The sequence below is a fragment of the Narcine bancroftii genome, chromosome 5 (genome assembly GCF_036971445.1).
Source record: "Narcine bancroftii isolate sNarBan1 chromosome 5, sNarBan1.hap1, whole genome shotgun sequence".
In the NCBI taxonomy this organism is placed as follows: domain Eukaryota; kingdom Metazoa; phylum Chordata; class Chondrichthyes; order Torpediniformes; family Narcinidae; genus Narcine; species Narcine bancroftii.
Window position 1 is genome coordinate 98,707,288 of NC_091473.1, and position 23,133 is coordinate 98,730,420.

Below are 23,133 nucleotides of genomic sequence, written 5' to 3' on the forward strand. Positions count from 1 at the left end.
TCTGCACCCCCTCCAAGGTGAGGATGTCCTTCCTCAGATAAGGCGACCAAAACTGCACGCAGTACTCCAGGTGTGGTCTCACCAAGGCCCTGTACAGCTGCAGCAGGATCTCCCTACTCCTGTACTCAAATCCTCTTGCTGTGAACACCAACATACCATTCGCCCTCGTCACCACCTGCTGCACCTGCACGCCCACTTTCAACGACTGATGCATAGCAACACCCAAGTCTCGCTGCAGCTCCCCTTTTCCTAAACAGATACCATTTAAATAATAATCCTCTTTCTGTTCTTACCTCCAAAGTGGATAACCTCTCATTTATCCACATTAAACTGCATATACCATGTCCTGGCCCACTCGCCTAACTTGTCCAAATCACCCTACACTCTCCTAGCATCCTCCACTCAGCAAACCCTGCCACCCAACTTCGTATCATCTGCAAATTTCAAGATACTGCTATCTATTCCCACATCTAAGTCATTGATATATATTGTAAACAACTGAGGCCCCAGCACTGAGCCTGCACTACCCCACTAGTCACTGGCTGCCATTCTGAAAAGAACCCATTTATTCCTATTCTTTGCTTCCTGTCCCTCAACCAATTCTCTATCCACCTTAATACCATACCGCCTATACCATGCTCTTTAAGTTTATATGCTTGACTTTTGTGCAGAACCTTATCAAATGCCTTACTAAAGTCCAGATATACCATATCCACTTGTTCTCCCCTATCCGCTTTACTGGTTACATCCTAAAAAATCTCTATTAGATTCGTCAGACATGATTTCCCCTTCATAAAACCATGCTGACTCTGTGCGACGATACCACTAGTTTCCAAATGTACTGCAATTACATCTTTAATAACCAATTCTAGCACCTGCTCCATCTGCAGACTTCATCTGCTCCATCAAAGTCTTCAGAATTTTAAAAGCTTATTATATTGTCCAACCTCTTTTGTTCCAAGAGAAGCTGAGTGAGTTCTCTTTTCTCAGAACTACAAGGAAAAATTCCTGACTTGTATAGTTGTTTAATGCTATTGCTGGGACTTTCAACATCGAGGCACCCAAACCCTATTTAACTTGGATTGAGAAATTGAACATATTTCCAGATTTTTTTTAACGTGCCTGCCTGATGATTTCTTAAACCTAAGTTTTACCGGTGGAATCCTTGGCTATCCCTGCACAAGATTCTATCCATAGTGCCAAAGGTAGCAAAATGTCACAATTGCAGAGCTGAGACAGGCCTGCAAGACCACTTTATGGCTACCAATATTTGAATTTTAAAATAACAATAAAGATTTCAAGGGTGGCACGGTTAGCACAATGCCATTAGGGAACCATTGGCGTGAGATTGAATTGGCAGTGTCTGCGTGGGCTTCCTCCGGTGCTTGGTTTTCTCTCAACCCTCCAACATGTACAGGGTGTTAATTGGGCAGCAATAGGTTGGAAGGGCTGTCTACTACTGTATAATTAAAATTCAACTGAATTAAAATATTGATATAAAGAAAAATAATTCTATGGAACCAATGAAGAATAAGATCTCAATAAATACTTCAAAATTCCTCCTCCCTTGACAGGGATAATGTTACCCTAGCTGGATGTCTAGTATTAGCAGCCACAGCCTCAAATCCTGAGCTGAGAGAGGACAAAGTATCTTCACTGGGCAGGGCAGCGAACCTTTGGAATTCTCTATCTTAGAGAGTCATGGAAGATCAGTTACTGAATTTATTCCTGACAGAGATCTGTAGGTTATTGGATATTATGGGAATGAGGTGATATGTCTATAATTCTGGAAAGAGGTGCCATGGCCAGATGTCATGCTATTGAATAGTGAAGCTGTCACGTGAAGCTAAATAGATGACTCCTGCTTCTGTTCCTTATATTCAAGAGACAAGGGAAGAAAAAAAAAACAGATACTTAGATTACACAGAAAACTATACATTTTATTTATAGTTGATATTTGATTATCGGAATTATAGATAGACGGCTTGTCGTTCATTCTACTTTGAACAGAGATTATAACATTGGCTATTTTCCAGTTCCAAGGCACAATATGCCTACCTAAGGAGTGCATGATGTAGCACTAGCCTTTGTTCTGACTTCCTTCCAACAGATTGGCATCCATCCTGAACTCTGCTAATTATATTTTTTAGAATCAGCTTCATCCTATCGCTACCTTTAATCATTGTTCCACATTATTATTGAGTATACCCAAACTCACTTGTGCATTCACTTTTAAAGCAGATAGAAAATATTCATTTACTTTCTCCTGCATGCCTTCATTCTCATTTAGATTTACCCTTTCAACTTTAAGCTGTCATACCATCTCTTTAATTATTTTTTCAGAATGCCTGCAAGAGCCCTTTCTATTTACTTTCACAATATCTGTAAACCTTTCTAATCTTGCTGCCAACAGAGAATCATTCACCCAGACCAACTCAGTTTAACATATTATAGTAATGTTGCTCAGTAAATTAGATTGTTTAAACAAGGTCATGTTACAGAATTTCAGAAAGATTACCTCATTAATTAAAGTCTTTAGAGAAAAGCTATTTAATGTAGCTTATCTCTGAGGAGAAATAGTTATTGAAGCAATGGGGGTTGGGAGACACAGGATGATGTGATTTAAAACTACATTATTGAATCTAGAACTTGCACTTCATTTTTGCTGGAATTAAGAAGTCTCCTCTCTCTAGCAGCAAGAAGGAAATTTGAAAAGCGACTCAGGCAAACTAAAAACATACTCATGGGGAAATGTGATCTCAACACAAAGTATCATTATTTAATTTGAATGTAACTGTCACACTGAGCACTGACACACCTCAGGGCTGTGTGCTCAGCCCGCTCCTGTTCACGCTACTGACCCATGACTGCAATGCCAGATACGGCTCCAACAGAGTCATCAAGACTGCAGATGACACAACGGTCATTGGCCTCATCAGCAACACTGATGATTAGCCCTACAGAGAAGAGGTGGAGAATCTCTCGATATGTTGCAAGAATAACAACCTGAGTTACAACATGGACAAGGTAAAGGAGATGATTGTGGACTTCAGGAGGATCAGGGATGACCATCCTCCATTGCACATTAATAGCACAGAAGTGGAGAGATTGGAGTGCACCAAGTTCCTGGAGTTCACTTGATATGTGACCTAATCTGGACACACAATATATCCTCACTTGTAAAGAAGGCGCGACAGTAACTGCACTTCCTGACAAGACTGACACAGGCAAGGCTACTCTCCACCATTATGTTAACTTTCAACAAGAACTCTATTGACAGCGTCCTGGCCAGCTGCACCACAGTGTGGTACTGTTGCTGTAGATCCACAGGACCATAAGAAAGGCAAAGAGGATCACTGAGGTCACCTTCCCCTCCACTGATGTGATATACTGGGATCATTGTTTGAAGAAGGCTCATAAAATTGTTGAGGACCCCACCTCCCTGCATACAGCATCTTCCAGCTACTCCCATCGGGAAAGTGATGCAGGAGTATCAGAGCCAGAACCACCAGACAGAGTGACACCTTCTTTGCATAGGCAGTGAGTGCTGAATGACTGAGACTCCACTTTTTATTAAACAATATTCATTTATTTTATATGTGTGTATACATTGTGCATATGTATCATTTGATTTTATGTGTTATGTCTGGATGTGTGTTTGCATGCTTCTGCACCAAGGACCGGAGAATGCTATTTTGTCAGGATGTACTTGTACAATTGGATGATAATGAACTTGAAAGAAAGATGACAATTGTACCCAACTCCAATTACCCAAAACGAGTGAAGTGGTATCTCACTTAAAATTGTGGCAGAATGCCAGAGCTAAGTACTTTTCACCCCAAATCATATTATTGCTGCACATGATCTCCTTGGAATCCAGGAAAAAAAAATGACATGAAACAGAAATGTCACAGTTAATGTTTTTTCTAAAATTAAAGTGCATTAAAAAAAAAATCATAGGTCCACAGAGGATGCCTGATTCAATCTTACTCCAAATGAATGACAATAGAGGTTTTAACTTTTCAGCCTGGGATTTATGACCAATATTGCAATGCCAGGTTGTTGAAGTCCCATTCTCTTACCCAAATCCTGTTGATAATGATTAAAATTTAAAATGATGTTATAATTTACAGAAACAGAGGCCCACACATGAAATAACTTCCTGAAGTTGTGACACGAAGGCTATTAATCATTTTAAACTAGTCGTCATCTTTCTCAAACCTAAAAAGCCTATACACCAAAAAAAGGTAAAATAATAATCTTGGACAACAAAATAATTGTAGAATCCTGAACTGTAGCTTGCAGGCCACTGATAGAGGGGGTGCAACATGGATGCCATGCCCTCTTCACTCTGCTACCATCGGGGAAAAGGTGCACTCAAGAGCACAAGGGCAGCTTCTTCCCCACTGCCATCAGATTCCTGTATAATCAATGAACCAAAGATACTGCCTTACTTTTTGTGTACTTTTATTTTTATAGTAATGTAAGATGGTTATAATATGTAAATTTGCATTCTGATGCTGCCGCACAACACCAAATTTCATGATTTACTCATGACAATAAATTTTGATTCTTATTCTGATTCTAAACCCCTTGGGAAAATGTCAGCACTTTTGCAAGTTTATCACTTCAGGATATTCTCATTGGGTCATGGCAGCAAGTGGCATCATGTACATTAAGTAAAACATAAAACTGTAAACACCATGGTTGAAGTAAAAACACAATGCTGGAGAAACTCAGCAGGTCAAGTAGTGTCTTGTTTATAGCAAAGATAACAATACATAACCAGCATTAAAGGCTTAAGCCCTTTATCAAGGTATGGAAAATTTTTGACAGGTGTTCGAACTAAAAGGTAGGGTTCATCTACATGAACTTGGATCAGAAGGTGCAAAGGAATCCTCATCTAAGAGTGACAAAGAGCTGGTCATAGGCACAAGGACAAATGCTTATCAACTAGCTCACATGGTCATCTAGAGTGATTCCACATGCTAGTTTCTGGTTTCATAAATGTTTTTTGATCAAGGTGAAAACTCCAGCAAAGCACATATTCAAGCAAACATCAAGTGCACAAGTGAGCGTTCGATCGCTATGCATCATTTCACTTCTCAGATGCCACTGTTCCATGAGTCTGAGCAACTGTGTAACTTCCGATTCATTGAAAGCAGATAGGGATACTGGCATTGGAGACCAACACATCGCTTCTCATTTGATACATGCGTGAATGTCATCTTAATGTGGAAGATAAGGAAAAATCCAGTAAAGAAGGTGCAGACAACAATATTTTGTCATTAAAGGAGATACAAACACTCAGCTGACTCCAAATTGACTTTGAAATTGTAGAAACCATTGTCCATCAACACTGCAAGAGGGCTTCCAGGGTTTGGTTAGCAACATAAAGGCAGAAGGTGGTTCTTGTTAATTTTTAAATTTTTAAAAATTTAGTCATACAACATGGTAACAAGCAGCCCATGAGCCCGTGCCACTCAATTTAGGCCTGATTAACCTACACCCGATAGATTTCGAATGGTGGAAGGACATCAGAGCCCCCAGGGAAAACCCATGGAGACACGGGTGAATGTATAAACTCCTCATAGACAGCACCGGATTCAAACCCCAGAGCTGATCACTGGCACTGAAAAGGTGTTGTGCTAACTGCTACGCCAAATGTGTTGCTTGTTTCTTATTACACAAAACTTTTCTCATTAACGTAGCGATTGAAAAGCTTCACACCCATCCTCATCATTAATTTTAATGAGAATTTCCCACATTATTAATGTGTCACTCCAATTTCTTTTAAGAGCTTTCGTAGATAAATCTAATTTTTAATAAACTCTCACTATTATCAGAGGGCTTTATTTCACCTATCTGATGCACCACACTATGACCCATAGAACACTTCAACACAGGAACAGATTCTTCAGCCTATCTAGTCCATGCTAAATTATTTTTATGCCTCATCTCATTGACGTGCACCCAGACTAGAGCCCTTCCATCCATGTACCCATCCAAAATTCTCTTAAATATTGAAATTAAACCCTTATCCACCATTTCTGCTGATAGCTTGTAACATGTTCTCACCACTCTCTGAGTGAAGTTCCCCCATGCATTCCCCTTAAAACATTTCACCTTTCAGCTTTAACTCATATCCTTTTGATTTTTCTCACCCAACCTCAGTGGAAAAAGCCTCCTTGCATTTAAGCTATCCATACCCATCATAATTTTGAATACGTTTATCAGAACTGCCCTCTTTCTCTAACACTCTTAGCCAGTGATTCTCAATCGTTTTATTTCCACTCACATACCACTTTAAGTAATCCCTATGCCATCGGTGCTCTGTGATTAGTAAGGGATTACTTAAGGTGGTATGTGAGTGGAAATGGAAGGCTGAGAACCTCTGTTCTAGACCCAATTGTTACTGAAATATTTTGCTTGAGAAAAATTGTCTTTGGCCCATTTCCTTTGGAGTTATGAAACTGTGCACATAATGAGTTAATTAGGTATAATTAAAACAGTGGTTTTCAAACTTTTTATTTCCACCCACATACCACCTTAAACAATCACTGACTAATTACAGAGCACCTATGATGTAGGGAATACTTAAAGTGGTAAGTGAGTGGAATGAAAGAGGTTGAGAACTACTGCTCTATGGAATAAAGTCCTAACCTACTTGACCTTTCCCTATCACTCAGGTTCTCAAGTCCTGGCAAAATCCTTGTAAATTTTCTCGGCACTTTTTACATTTTATTGATTTTTTTTTTCCCTGTAGGTAGGTGACCAAAACTTCACACAGTACTCCAAATTCGGTGTCACTAATGTTCTCTACAACTTCAACATAACATCCCAACTCCTGTACTCAATACTTTGATTTATGTAGAGCAATGTATTGAAAGCTCTCCATACAACCCTATTTACCCGTGGGGCCACTTTCATAGAATTATGTATCAGTATTCACATATCCCTTATTTTTTAAATCTCTCCTAACATTGCCTTATTGTTTGTTGTGCAAGTCCTACCCTGGTCCATCCTCCCAAAGTACAAAACCTCACACTTGTCTGCATTATATTCCATCTGCCATTTTGCAGCCCATTTTTCTAAATGGTCCAGATCCCACTGCGAAATTTGAAAGCCTTTGTTGCTATTCACTGCACCTCCCATCTTTGTGCCCTCTGCAAATTGGATGATCCAATTTGCACATTATCATCCAGATAATTGATACAGATGACAAACAACAATAGACCCAGCACCAATCCCTCTGACACCCCACTTGACACAGGTTCCAGTCAGAGAGGCAATCACCTTCTACCACTCTCTGTCTTCTCCTGCAAAACCAATTTACTACCTCATCCTGGATCTTGAACAACTGAATCCTGCTTGACCAACTTCCCATGTGTATCAAAGACCTTACTAAAGTCCATGTAGACAAGATCCATGGCCTTTCCTTTCCCAGTTTTCCTGTTAACCTCAAAAGACTTTACAAGATTGGTTAGACATGACCTACCACACACAGAGTCACATTGACTATCCTTAATAAGTTCATGTCTGCCCAAGTACTTACAGATCCGATCTCTTGAGAGACCTTCCATGAACCTGCCCACAACTGATGTCAGGCTAACCACCCACAGTTACCTGGACATTCTAAGAACCTTACTTAAACAATGGAACAACATTAGCTTTGTCTGGCCCTGGGGATTTAGCCATCTTTATTTGCCTCAAGACAGCAAGTACCTCCTTCTCCTTTCTATTATATATAAAATCGATTTTTACATCACTGTTATTTTTCATCACTTTTTCATCACCTTGTCCATCTCTTGAGTAAATACAGATACAAAAAACACATTTAATATCTTTCCATCTCTTTTGTCTCCATGCATAGATGGCCATACTGATCTTCAATCTGGTTGCGTACCTTGTTCTTTTTTTCTTATTATATCTATAACAAGCCCTTGGGATTTTCCTTCACCTTGTCTGCCAGAGCCATCTCAAGTCTTCTTTTTAGCATTCCTGATTTATTTCTTGTGTTTTCTTCTATTCTTGTATTGCTCATGTACCTCATTTGCTCCTTGCTGTCTATACCTGGTATGCACCTCCTTCTTCTTAATAAGGGCCACACTATCTCCCAAAAACCAAGGTTTCTTACACCTGTTAATCTTACCTTTAATTTCAAAGGGGCATAAAACTGCTGTACTCTCGGAATTTTACCTTTCAAGCACTCCCACAATATCAGAACTTGCACAACAAACAATAAGGCAATGTTTGTTAAGATTTTTTTAAAAATGGGATATGTGAATACTTATACATAATACTATGAAAGTGTCCCCACGGGTAAGTAGGGTTGTATGGAGAGCTTTCAATACATTGCTCTACATAAATCAAAGTATTGATTTTTTTTTATCAGAAAGCAACCTGTCGCAGTCCTTTCTCATTCCATCAAAATCAGGGGCAAGGTTAACATAATACCTTTACAGTGCCCATGATCAGGACTGGAGTTTGAATCCCATGCTGTCTGTAAGGAGTTTCTACATTCTCCCAGAGTTTGCGTGGGTTTTCCATAGGGGCTTCAATCTCCTCCCACTATTCAAAATGTACCGGGGATGTAAAATAATTGTGTGTAAATTGGGTGGCATGGAAACGTGGGCCAAAGTGGTCTGTTACCATGCTGTATGTCTAAATATAAAATGGAAAATTGAAAATTTGGCCTTTCTTCAACTTAGAATCTTAACCTGAGGACCAGACCAATCCTTTACAATAATTTTCTTGAAACTAATGGCATTATTGATCACGAGATCCAAAGAAATCCCTATATACTTCCATCACCTGCCTAGCCTTGTTATATAATAGGAGATCCAGTATTGCACTCTCCCTGGGTGGGAACTATATTTGGAAACTCTCCTGAACATATCTGACAAATTCTAAACCATCCAGCCTTTAGGGAGTATGGTCGTCCTAATCAATATGTGGAATGTTAAAATCACTTACTATTTAAACTTTGTTTCTTGCAACTATCTGCTGTCTCTCTACAAATTTACACCTTCAATTCTTGTTTCTTAATGGCAGCCTAAAGAAATCTCTTGGTGCCTGCCACATTGACCACCGCCAGTGGGCTGATAACGCCTCAAACCGTGCATCTTGGCGCCTCACAGTTTGGCGGGCAGCAGCCTCCTTTGAAGAAGACCGCAGAGCCCACCTCACTGACAAAAGGCAAAGGAGGAAAAACCCAACACCCAACCCCAACCAACCAATTTTCCCTTGCAACCGCTGCAATCGTGTCTGCCTGTCCCGCATCGGACTGGTCAGCCACAAACGAGCCTGCAGCTGACGTGGACTTTTTTACCCCCTCCATAAATCTTCGTCCGCGAAGCCAAGCCAAGCCAATGGCAGATCTATAATATAATCTCATTAACATGGATATCCCTTTCTCATTCCTCGGTTCCACCCATAGAGCCTCAGTAGATAAGTCCTCTAATCTGTAAATATAGAAAATCATTGCAGTCACCTATATTTTTATCTCATGCTTTCACCAAACAGATGAAAAACACATGTTACAGACCAATTTGACATGACCGCCAGTTATCTTCATGGAACTACCATATATTTAGGTGTATAAATTGAAAAGAACTCTCAAAAAATGGGGGCCAACTTATATGCCAGATATACTTTTGAGACCTTAAATTCAGCTTGTTCAGCTTGTTCCACACATTGCCTATCCATAGTTTTACACCATTTTATCCATCCAACATTTTCATGAAAATGTACAAAAATACCTGCATAGAATTTTATTTACAGTTTAATTTTGCATTTGATGATTACCATGGTCTTAACTTCATCCTGTCAGCCATGCATGATAACACCACAGTAAACCTGGTCCTTTTATGGCCTGTAATTCTGTTTGCATAGTTTAACACCTTTCCATTCCATTGTGCCTGTCCCGCATCGGACTTGTCAGCCACAAACGAGCCTGCAGCTGACGTGGACTTTTACCCCCTCCATAAATCTTCGTCCGCGAAGCCAAGCCAAAGAAAGAAAGAAAAGAAGAAGATTCCATTGTTCTATTGCCTATCATGTTGAAATTCATTGGGGTTTTGTCCATATTTCCGATATTTGCCAGTGCAAACTAATGTTTCTGCCAGTTCTGTATAATAAACTGGTGAAAATTACAACTTTATGATCAAGATCTTTTGATTGTTTCTGTGCCATTTTTGTTTTTTGGCGTAATACCACATTTTTTTCCTGTTCATGAAATGATTGCACCAGCTGACTGTAGCCTCAAAATCTTTACTGAGGTCTGGGTGCAACTTGGCCCACTGCAGTGCAAATGTTCTTATTTTATTTCAGGTGACTATGTCGCAATCTTGCCTCTGCTCACGTACCGATTCTGCAACTGAATTTTCCAACTCTGGCTAATGAGTGATTCCTTTTCTCAATGAACATTGCCTTTTTGGTATTTTTATTAAATTATTTCCTGTCTTTTTAAAAAATATTTTATTTAAATTATAAGCAACCATGATTACACCAATAACACAAATATATCCTTAAATTGAACATGGTTTATATATATATTAAAAAAAACAAAAATAACCCCTCTAACCACCCCTAACCCTTACAATAATACACCCCCTCCTTCCATCTCTACCCCACATACCCCAATTAACCCCTAAATAGAAAAAAGAAAAAGAGGAGAAAACCAAAATAAAAATTAATGCATTGTGGAATGAGTAAACCCCACTATATACAGATGAAAAATCTTCAAATTTTCCAATTAATGTAATCCAGATATGAGCTCCAAATCTTCCTAAAATTATAGTATTTATCCTGCAAATTGTACGTTATCTTTTCCAACAGAATACAGGATCTTAATCAGAATGCCATCTCTGTAAACGAAGTTCTATCTGATCTTTCCCTGTATTTGCTATACATTTCCTCACCGCTGCTAATGCCAGTCTCAGAAAAGCCATTTGAAAATTATCCAATTTATATACCAAACAAAGTAAACTTATGTCACCAATTTTAAAAATGTTTAAGTCTAAAGAAAGTTTTATTTTCAAAATATTCTGTAAACAATCCTTAACACAAAACCAAAAAGGTTTAACCTTATCACAAGACCATACTGAATGTAAAAATGTACCTTTTTGACCATTACATTGAAAACACAAATCAGAAAAAAATCAAATTATTTCTTTTTAAATGCTCCGGAGTTAAATATAATTGATGTATAAAATTATAAGTTTTATAATTATAAGTTACAAGTCCAGACTGGACATTTATAATTTTTGTCATACTACCATTACAAATAGTCTTGCAATGATCTCTATCTAAATCAATGCCCAAATCTTTCTCCTATTTGAGTCTTGATTTATGCAAATCAATTTCAGACATTTTCTGATGCAATAATTTATACATTTCAGAAATAAATCCTTTCTTCCCCCCATCATGAACCAGCATTTCAAATTTTGACTCTTTTGGAAGAAACAAATTCTTCCCAAAGAAATCATACAATATTGATTTAATTTGATAATAACAAAACAGATTCTGAATTGGTATTTAATATCTTTCTTTCATTCTTCCAAATGAAAGAAATCGGCCTAATTCATAGCAATTATTTACCATTTTAATCCCTTTCTGATCCCAAATCTTAAGAAGGTAGTTATTAACCATAAAAGGAAAAATGTTTATTCTGGTACAAAGGAGTATATCTAGATATTTTACCTTGAGTACCAATTACTTTATTTATCACATCCCAAATAAAATGAAATAAAATTGGTGACTTACAAGAACGTAACAATTTAACATTCCATTTATAAACAAATTGATCCCTTCTATCCTCACTAATTCTGTTTAATTCTATATCCACCCATGTCAATGGATTATCAAGATCAAACATTCTATTAATAATTTTTAAATGAACAGCCTTATAGTAATTTTTAAAAATTGGAAGTTGTAATCTTCCTAATTCATATTTTCATGTTAATTTATGAATAGAAATACTTGCCAATTTACCCTTCCATAAAAATTTCATAACTACTCTATCCAAATCTTTTAAAAACTTTTAAGGAATATTACAAGGAATAATTTGAAAATAATACTGGTCAGGAAATACATTCATTTTTATACAATTCACTCTACCAACTAAAGTTATTGATAAGTCTTTCCATTTAATTAAATTCTCTTTAATTACAGAAAATAACAGCAAATAATTTAAAACATATAAATGTTTTATGTTTATCTTTTGTAATACCTACATATTTAATTTAATCAGTCCATTTAAAACTTACTACTCCTTTACAAACAGAATAATCAGCTTCAGACAATGGCATAAGTTCACTTTTACTCCAATTCACTTTATACCCTGATAATTCTTCATATTTTATTAACTTTTCCTGTAAAACTTTCAATTACTCTTGTGGTTCCGTTAAATAAATCAACACATCATCCGCAAAAAAACTAATCTTAAATTCATCCAATCCTGTTTTAATACCTTTTATATCCCTTTCCTGCCTTATTAATTGTGCTAAAGGTTCAATCACCAATGCAAATCATGCAGGTGACAGAGGGCAACTCTGTCTAGTAGATCTCTCTAAATTAAAAAATTCAGATAAAAGCCCATTTGTTTATATATTGCCTTAATCCAACATAAACATTGGTCCAAACAAAAATGTTTGCAATTCTTTAAATAAAAAAACACTATTCCACCCTATCAAATGGCTTTTTGGCATCTAATAAGATCATTGGTAAGTTGGATTTCTCCCGTGAAATATTAATTAGACTAATTAATTTAGTTACATTATCAGCAGAATATCTTCCCTTAATAAAACCTGCTTGATCAATATAAATTGACTTTGGTAAAAAATTGTGCTAGCCTATTAGCCAAAATCTTAATCAAAAGTTTATTATCAACATTTAATAATGAAATTAGCCTGTAAGACCCAGTATTCAAAGGGTCCTTTTCTTTTTTTAAGAATTACTGTTATAATAGCCTTTGAAAAAGATTCTGGTAAAGATTGTGTATCTCTAGCCTGCTGTAAAACTTCAACAAACAACGAAAGTAATAATTTTTGAAATGTCTTATAAACTTCCACAGTAAAACCATCCTCTCCTGGAGATTTACCATTTGGCATTAAATTAAGAACTAACATAATCTCTTTAGAATCTATTGGCTTCTTCAATTGATCCTTAATCAAATCATTCAAAATAGGTAAATGTAACATATTAAAAAATCTATCTATTTTACCTTGCTGCACTTCTGAAAATACTTCTCAAACATGTTATTCTTGCATTGCTTTCCTTTATGGCAAGTAAATTTTCACCAATACACAAATTATGCTCACATTTGGTGAAAACTCCATGCTGAAGACCTATTAGAAGACATTAGCTTCCCCTTATCAAACTAATCTTGTGTATCTTTGATTCTGACAGTTTATCAACATACAGCGAAACATTAAAGTTCAAAAAATTTCTGAAGGGACATCTGAGGCAACCAATGATATCATGAATGTAAGTTACTTTTTAAAAAAAATTTTCACACTATGAACCATACTAACCAAAATACACAGAAACATTTCCCTCTTGAATATACACAGTGTCATTTTCTCCCTTTTTCCCTCCTCCCTTCCCTCCCTCCTTCACCCCCTCCCTACCCACTTAACATTCAACATATATGATACATTAAACCCATTAAACAATGTCATCACACAATGAAAATAAAGAAGAAATTTGTGTCTTCTACTTTTACATACTGGGTCGGTTTATTTCGTCTTCTTCTCCTTCTGTCATTTTAGGGGGTGGAGGTCCGCGGTAGGACTTCTCTGTTGTGTTCCATGTACGGTTCCCAAATTTGTTCAAATACTGTGATGTTATTTCTTAAATTATATGTTATTTTTTCCATTGGAATACATTTATTCATTTCTATGTACCATTGCTGTATTCTCAGGCTATCTTCTAATTTCCAGGTTGACATTATATATTTTTTTGCTGCAGCTAAGGCTATTATAATAAATCTTTTTTGTGCTCCATCCAAATCGAGTCCAAGTTCTTTACTTCTTATATTACTTAGAAGAAAGATCTCTGGATTTTTTGGTGTGTTGCTTTTTTGTGATTTTATTTAATACCTGGTTTAGATCTTCCCAAAACTTTTCCACTTTCTCACATGCCCAAATTGCATGTACTGTTGTTCCCATTTCCTTCTTACAGTGAAAACATCTGTCTGATATTGTTGGGTCCCATTTATTTAACTTTTTGGGTGTGGTGTATAGCCTGTGTAACCAATTATATTGTATCATGCGTAACCTCATGTTTATTGTATTTCTCATAGTTCCGGAGCATAGCTTTTCCCATGTTTCATTCTTTATCTTTATGTTAACACTGAAATGAAGGGTAAATTACATTAAAATCAATATCTTCCCAAGGATACAATACTTATTCCAATCATTACCAATTCACCTAACAGAGAAATTCTTCAAGGAGCTAAAGAAAATAGTAAGGAAATCCTTTGGAAAGGGGGGTAAACCGAGGATAACGCTAGATAAATTAACAGAATGGTACAAACAAGGGGGCTTACAACTATCAAACTTTAAGAATTATTATAGAGCAGCACAATTAAGATACCTATCAGATTTTTATCAAACAAGAGAAAAACTAGATTGGACCAAATTAGAGCTAGATAAAATAGGGGAGAAGGTACCAGAACATATACTATATAAGTGGGATGAAAAGCTGGTGCAACATAGGAATTCACCAGTACTGCACCATCTGCTCAACATTTGGAAGAAGATTCACATAGAAAGAAATAAAACAAATTATCAACTACCAAAATTAATATTGATGCAAAATCAACTAATCCCTTTCACAATAGATAACCTTTCCTTTAGAGAATGGGAGAGAAAAGGGATCAAAAGAATAGAAAATTGTTTTTCGGGAAATAAATTATTATCTTTTGAACAAATGAAGGACAAATATGGTATAACTCACGGTACAATGTTTGCATACCACCAACTGAAAACCTACTTGAAGGACAAATTGGGAAGCAGGCTGAGGTTACCAGAAGGAAGCAATTTTGAATATGTGATTACAGACACAATGATAATTAATAGATTTATAACAAACATGTACATCAAACTGCAAGAGAAAGAGAACGAGGAAGCAAGCTGTAAACTCAAACAAAAATGGGAATGTAAGTTATTTATTGATGTCCTGTTCATTGGCAAGTTGGATTGAGTCAAAGATAGCTTAGTTATTGCTAAGAGATGATGGTCCTGGAGGTCATCATTGTTTTAGCCCAAACATGGAAGCAAAAGCCAAATGTTAGAAGAAGGGTAAACATAAAAAGAGCACTTGAATAAGAATGGAACCAAAGACCCCAATCACGACTAAGATCATGGAGCAGGGGGGGGGGGGGGGGGATCCTCTGTACCTCAGCATCATATTTGACACAGCAGGATTTAAATTTTAAATTTAGACATAGACAATAGACAATAGACAATAGACAATAGGAGCTGGAGTAGGCCCTTCGGCCCGTTGAGCCAGCACCGCCATTTTACAGATCATGGCTGATCACTACCATCAGTACCCCTTTCCAGCCTTATCCCCGTAACCCTTAACTCCCAAAACCAAAGCATGGTATCAGGCCATTTTGGCCCACGAGTCTGTGCTGTTCAATTTACATCCAATTAATTTACACCCCCTGGAACATTATGAACGGTGGGAGGAAACTGGAGCCCTCAGGGAAAACCTATGCAGTCACGGGGAGAATATACAAACTCTTTACAGACAGCGCGGGTTTGAACTCCAGTCCCAATCGCTGGCACTGTAAAGGTGTTGTGCTAACCATGATGGTTATGATTGTTTGAAACCAAGGTAGCTCCCCGTGGAGATGTCTTCAACCCAATCACATTTAGTTATTTATCATTTATTATCCTGTTGTTGCAAACCTCGGAGTGGCAGCCTTTGATTGTAATCATAGCACCATTCGTCATTGTTCAGACGTTTAATTTGTGATTATTGATAAAAAGGGAGCCATGGTTAGTATAGAAGGATGGTACTATTAGCATAGAGGGCAGCATGGTTAGTGTAGCGGTTAGCATAATGCTGTTACGGCAGAGATCGGGACCAGAGTTCCAATACTGTGCTGTCTGTAAGGAGTTTGTACATTCTTCCCGTGTCTGTGTGGGTTTACTCTGAGTGCTCCTGATTCCTTCCACCATTCAAAATGTACTAGGGGTTGTAGGTTAATTGGGTGGCATGGGCTCATGGGCCTAACAGGCCTGTTACCATGCTGTATGTCTAAATTTAAATTAAAAAAAAAGAGTTCAGTGCATACAAGAGTAGGATAATGCATTTGGAGAGTGTAAATGACTTGGAATACATAATAAATGGTAGTATATATAGTAAAGAGATTTTGGAGAACTTCTCCACTGATTCTTGAATGTAGACAGACAGAATAAGTGCTGAATAAGACATTTAGGAGATTGCTTTTTCTGGCCAAGGCATAGAAAATAAAAGCAACATATTGCCCAGCTAATATAGCCAGTCCATTTACAGGACTGTGCACAAACCATGCCGCCATACCACAGGACTGACAAGACAGCACCAGAGAAGGGAAAAAGATTTCCAATGAAGTTACCAGGATTGGAAAATTATAACTTACAAGGCTGGGGCTGTTGTTTTGGGACAAATTAGTAATTTAAATGAGTATAAATAATGGAGGGTGAGTTTGGCAAAACAGGAAGGTCTTATTTCCCTTTTGAAGATAGTAATAAGATAGAAGGCAAATCATGGAATAAATTATCAAAAGGATTAAAGAAGAGTTAGAGAATTCATTTTTCACCCCCTGCAGTGACCGTTTAGAACTCACTGCTTGAAAGATTATTTGAGTCATGAACTCATATCACATTTAACAGGTACCTCCATCAGCATTTGAGGTGCCATAATCTCAAGCCAAAAGACCAAAAGCTGAGAAGTGGAGAGCACCATAACTATTTCAGCTTGTGACAAGACACAATGGGTTGAGTAACATTCTCCCGGCCTAAAAATGTACATGTCATTGGGAAAAGGAGCTCCAATTAATAAACAATGTGATTAGGCAATATCTTATCAGGACTGAAAATTGGCAAATAAAAAGGGTTAAACAATAATTATGGAATTGGCAAATAAGAAAGAGACACTTTGGCAACGGGATTAGCAAAGCGGTTAGCGCAACGCTATTCCAGTTCCAATGATCTGGGTTTGACTTCGGCGCTGTCTGTAATGAGTTTGTATGTTCTTCCTGTGTCTGCATGACGCTTGCTCTGATTTCCTCCCACGTTCTAAAGACAAACTGGGTTGGCAGGTTAGCTCGGTGTATTTTAACAGCGAGGGCCTGTTACCTTACTGTATCTTTAAATCTAAAAATCTAAATCCTATTTACCTTCAGTTATCCCATATTTTGTATCATATTTCACCCATCAATACTTTGCTCAGTCTTGTGGATAAAAAAAAACATTTGGAACATTTTTGTTAATAGAAAATGAATTACCTTGAGTGAAAACTTTATAAGAAACACGCCAACAGCAGTCATTGATGACCATTGACTTTGTTAACAAACTATACTCCTTAACTGACAAAATTGTTTTGTCTCCCTGAGACAATGAATTAATTCCATTCAAAATCCCCCATAGCTCTATTGCTGAGGTACTTTTTGATTCAGCATTCTTTTTGCATATAATTATAAATACGAGACTTCAACACATTTTGAATTCTTTGAGATTACCTTTAATTTCATCATTGAATCCTGACAGAGTTTATCTCCCCTTGCAGCTGAAACCTCATCCACACCAATTAGTTTTGCTCTATACCGGAATCCATCTCCTTTAAAACGTTTTATCAGACCAGCTTCACTTCGATCCTGACCTGCAGGTTAAAAGAAAAAAGGTGCTACAGTTAGAAGTTATAAACTTATTCTCCTCTTATGCTATAAAACAAATAAGTTAAATATGAAAATCTGCAGATCCTGGGGTGGAGTGCAATGCACAAACTCACTGAAAAAAACCCAGCAGGTCTCTCAACATCTATAGGACATAAATGGTAACTAATGTTAGTTTCCCTTTACTTCCTATGGATCCTGTATGACTTGTTGAGCTTCTCTACCGTGTTTGAATATTGCAGTTGTCCTCAACCTTTTTTCCCACTCACGTACCACCTTAAATAATCCCTATAACATCAGAGCTCTGTGATTAGTAAGGGATTACTTGAGGTAGTATGTGAGTGGGGAAAAAAGGTTGAGAACCACTGCTCTGGACCCAAATGTTACTGAAATATTTTGCTTGAGAAAAATTGTTGTTGGCCCATTTCCTTTAGAGATATGAAAATGTGCACATAATGAGTCAATTAGGTACCATTAAAGCAGTGGTTTTCAAACTTTTTCTTTCTGCTCACATACCACCTTAAGTAACCCCTTACCAAGCACCTATGGCAAAGGGATTATTTAAGGTGGTGTGTGAGTGGAAAGAAAACATTTGAAAACCACTGGTATCTCACAATAGGTATGCAAGTTGTGAATGTATCTAAGGATAACAATATAACATCAATTTCCAAGTGTATAGCAAGCTGCCAAAAATTAAAATCTGCATAGAGCACTCAAGGAAATAAGGAGAAATTACTAAAGAAAAATATATTGTAAATATGTTTGAAGTAACATAAATAAAAATAAGGAAGAGGGAACTAGAATTTTCAAAAATTTCAAACTGTAAGACTATGAAGGTGTAGTTGATAGTTATTGAAAGACGGGTTGTAGGGGAGGCAACTATCTTGGCAAAGAAGGCCACAGAAGCTACCGAGGGACTGGTGAATGTGGAAGGGGATCTGATAATCAGCGCTGAAGAAACTTGGGCTAAATGCAGGTCAGCAAGCATGAGACTGAAGTTGTGCTGCAGTATGTAGGGACGATGGAGATTATGATTGGAGCATCTTGCAGGACCATGGAGAAGATTGTTGGACAAATTAAGTCTGTCGGCAATTAGATTCCTGAATTCATCATGAGAGAAGCAGAGCAACAATAGGGGATCTTGCAAAGTTGGAACTTGATAAATTGCTGAAGTTAAAGGAATTATTTATTTTTCAGATTTGTTTATAAATTGGAGTTTAATGTATTTTGAACAATATAATATACCTAAGCCACTTTATTTTTAGTTAATTTCAAATTAGAATTTTTCTGAATACTTTACTGTCTAACTTTCCACCATTGTACCAACTGGATTTAGTTGATACTTTAAAAAAAATTTGAACCCTTCTCAAAGGGTTTAATAAGTAACATTTATAAAAAGTTATTAAGATTGAAATCAAATTCTAATAACAAAATTAAGAGGGTCTGGGATAAGGAATTCAGCTACATCTTCCAGAGGAATCACGAGAGAAGATTTTTGGATTGGTTAGTACCTCTTCAATATGTGCTTATCATTCTTTGATTCAGTACATCAGGCTCATATGTTGAACGACAAATTGGCCTGTATTTTTTCTAACATTAGTCCTATTTATGATAGATGTAAATCAGAAGTACCTTCTCTAACTCATATGTTTTGGACATGCCCTATGTTGGAGAGGTATTGGATTGATATTTTTAAGACTTCGTACTATACTGGATATCAGTTTGCTACCTAACCCTTTGACTGCTCTTCCTGGAATTATAGTTTCAGAAGTGGGACAAGTTCCCACTTCCACACATTGGGTTGTAGCTTTCTCTACATTGTTGGGTAGAAGAGCTTTCTTATTTAAATGGAAAGATTCTAATCCATCTACTTTGACTCAATGTTTCTCTCAAATTATGCCATGTTTAAGTTTAGAGAAAGTTAGGAGTCATATATTTGATACTTCTGTAACGTTTGAAGAGATTTATGACATTTTATAAATTATTTCCTCATGACTTAGTATAACTATTTGCCCTTCTGGACTATATTTTATTTCTTTTCTCTTTGTTGGTGAAGACCAGGTGATTAATTTTTATTAATAAATTCTCAGGATAGGCTATCTAGTCTTTTTCTTTTTCTTTAGATTAGGTGGGATTTTATATAACTTTTTTGAAGATTTCAGTTTGAGGAGATGAAAACGTATTTGTTAACTGTGGTGTAATGCAATATATTATATCATATGAAAACATATAGTGATATTATTCTCCTTTTTGATTATGTATTCCTATTCTCCGCATGTTTTGTTTACCTATCATATGATGAATAAACAGATTGAAAAAGAAATATAAATTGCTGGAGGGGCAGTGTTTAAAATTTAGTGTTTTGAAAATGGAAGGAACTGGGCATCTGGATTATCTGATGTAGCCAGAATGGTTAAACTTGAGGTTGGAAGCACTTTAATGTTCTGAATATTACCCAGAAAAATTAATTCCAAAATGCCCCAATAAATCACTGAAGGGATTCTAGCTCACAAAAAATTGATGTCACACAGGCATCCTCATTGGTACAAAACTAGTTGTATTGTCAGGAAACATGAGATTGGGCTGTGTGTCTGCAGCTTGGAGTAAAAATGAACTGAATCCCCATGGATAATGTCAGCAAGAGATAGTTAGCAAATGAGCTAAAGGAATCAGCAAGGATGGATCCTCATTATCCCCAGAGCTGGTGAAAAAAAGGGGGAGAAGGAGAAATGAATATTGAAAATAAGTGGCTGCTTTTGGATAATTATGGGCAGAAGAAACTATGCATTGACATACATTCACTCACGGTGCTTTTCTTCTATTCATCATCTTCCACAATATGAATGGAAAAAGTAGCACAATTCATCATATTAGAAGTGCGGAGAAGTTTTAAAAAAAGACACACAGGGACTACGCAGCAAATTTGTACACACAGATATCATTAGTTGCTCCGGTGGGTGTCAAGAGTAGCTGAGGGCAAAAAAGTCGAGGAGATCAATTGTAACAACTGAAGTGGAACTAATAGGGCGATGCAGAAACCTTGGTCACAATCCTCAAGATCAAACCTATGGTGCTAATGTTAAGCAGTTAAGTAGTTAAACATGGAAATATCTTTGCATGTAGTATTTAAAGTGCCATAAAAGAAACACTGGCTGTGCACAAGAACAGAATAAGTCAATTGCATTTAATCCATTCAACTGTATTATTTATTTCTATCTCCCACTATTTTATTATACTCTGGGATGGTAATATAATGTGCAGATACTCCAATTAAAATGTGCGGCTATTATTCACCAACCCACACATTTCCAATTTCAACTCATTCTATGGTGTCCACATGCTTCACTGTTGCTGGTTACTAAGGCAACTAATAGAGATATCTTTGGCTTGGCTTCGTGGACGAAGATTTATGGAGGGGTAATGTCCACGTCTGCTGCAGGCTCGTTTGTGGCTGACAAGTCCGATGTGGGACAGGTAGACACGGTTGCAAGGGAAAATTGGTGGGTTGGGGTTGGGTGTTGAGTTTTTCCTCCTTTGTCTTTTGTCAGTGAGGCAGGCTCTGCGGTCTTCTTCAAACGAGGTTGCTGCCTGCCGAACTGTGAGGCGCCAAGATGCACGGTTTGGGGTGAGATCAGCCCACTGGCAGTGGTCAATGTGGCAGGCACCAAGAGATTTCTTTAGGCAGTCCTTGTACCTCTTCTTTGGTGCACCTCTGTCTCGGTGGCTAGTAGAGAGCTTGCCATATAACACGATCTTAGGAAGGCGATGGTCCTCCATTCTGGAGACATGACCTACCCAGCGCAGTTGGATCTTCAGTAGCGTGGATTCGATGCTGTCGGCCTCTGCCATCTCGAGTACTTCGATGTTGGAGATGAAGTCGCTCCAATGAATGTTGAGGATGGAGCGGAGACAACGCTGGTGGAAGCGTTCTAGGAGCCGTAGAGATATAGCATTTAATAAAATAGTCTTCAATGAAGGAAATAAACTCTCAAAAGTGGCCAGTACAGAAACGTAACAAAAATCATACTAAAGATACACTTGGTTCTCAAAAGGGACACTCATCCTCATGTAAAAATAACAAAAAAAACCCCAAAGCTGTCTTTGCTGTGTCTAACCTAAAGTTTAACCACTCTGGTTCATCCAGATAACCTGAATGCCCAGTTTCATTTTTGACAATCCTGAGTTTTGTCATTTTATCACAGCCCCTGACACTTTTCTCAATCTCCATAGCATACCTTAGCCCAACTTCTGGTTTTCCTCTTTCCAAGAAGGTCTCACTTTTTAGTTGTTCAGCTAGTTCTACAGCCCAAGCCACAGAGTTATACAACACAGGAACAGCCATCTCAGCCCAATGTCAATGCTGACCAAATTGTCAGCCAGAGCTAGTCCCATTTCCTGACACTTGGCCCAGATCCCTACAAACCTTTTGTATCCATATACCTGTTCAACTGTCTTTTGAACGTGGCAATTGTATTTGTCTCCACCACTTCCACTGGCATCTTATTCTGAATCCCCAACATCGTCTGTGCGAAAAAGGTGTTCCTCTGATCCTTTTTAAATCTTTCACCTCTCACCTTAAATTTATGCCTCTACCCTGAGAAAAGAACCTGTCGTTGTTTAGCTGGTCTATGCTCCTCATGAGTTTATACACATATACAGCTCCCAGCTTCTCATTCCTCTTCAGAAGTATCATTAACAATTTCCACCTGTAACATATCTCTCACTTGATCACCATAATTGCCCTAGTGGAGAGAGGCACTTATTTTGAATTTTGAGTGAAGATTTTTTTGTGATTTCTTGATAGCACACAAAACTAAAATGTTCACTGGATCTTGGTACACATGACAATTAGTTTATTGAGTCTAAACTATATCTTTGTTTACTCTCGTCTCTAGGAAGCAGCAAGGTGGCTATTGATTTCTCCTTTCCCACAACTTCTTCATTAAACCTCTTAAGGTTTAAGCACCCGAGAGAAATTGCTTCAATTCCATAATTGCTATTTTCAGACTGATGGCGACTCTGTACACTCCACTGAATGCTAAGCTTAGTGTGTCAAATAATTTTTGGTGAATTCTCTCATCATTTACTCTGCACACCAAGTGATGCTTCAGCACCTTATCACAAATACCTTGTATTCTAAATTTAGACATACAGTACAGTAACAGTCCATTTCAACCCTCAAGTTCATGCTGTCCAATTTACACCCAATTAACCCACACTCCAAGTATTTTTTGAATGGTAGG

At 37.4% G+C, this 23,133-nt stretch overlaps 1 protein-coding gene across 1 annotated transcript in view; it reads right to left on the reverse strand.

Annotated features, from left to right (window-relative positions):
• The window catches only part of LOC138763775 (disabled homolog 1-like), a 308,796-nt gene that overhangs the window by 127,499 nt on the left and 158,164 nt on the right, over positions 1 to 23,133 (reverse strand). The window contains exon 3 of the mRNA XM_069938496.1: positions 17,738 to 17,877. Within this exon, the coding sequence (XP_069794597.1) occupies positions 17,738 to 17,877 (140 nt within the window). The remainder of the gene's footprint in view (positions 1 to 17,737; positions 17,878 to 23,133) is intronic.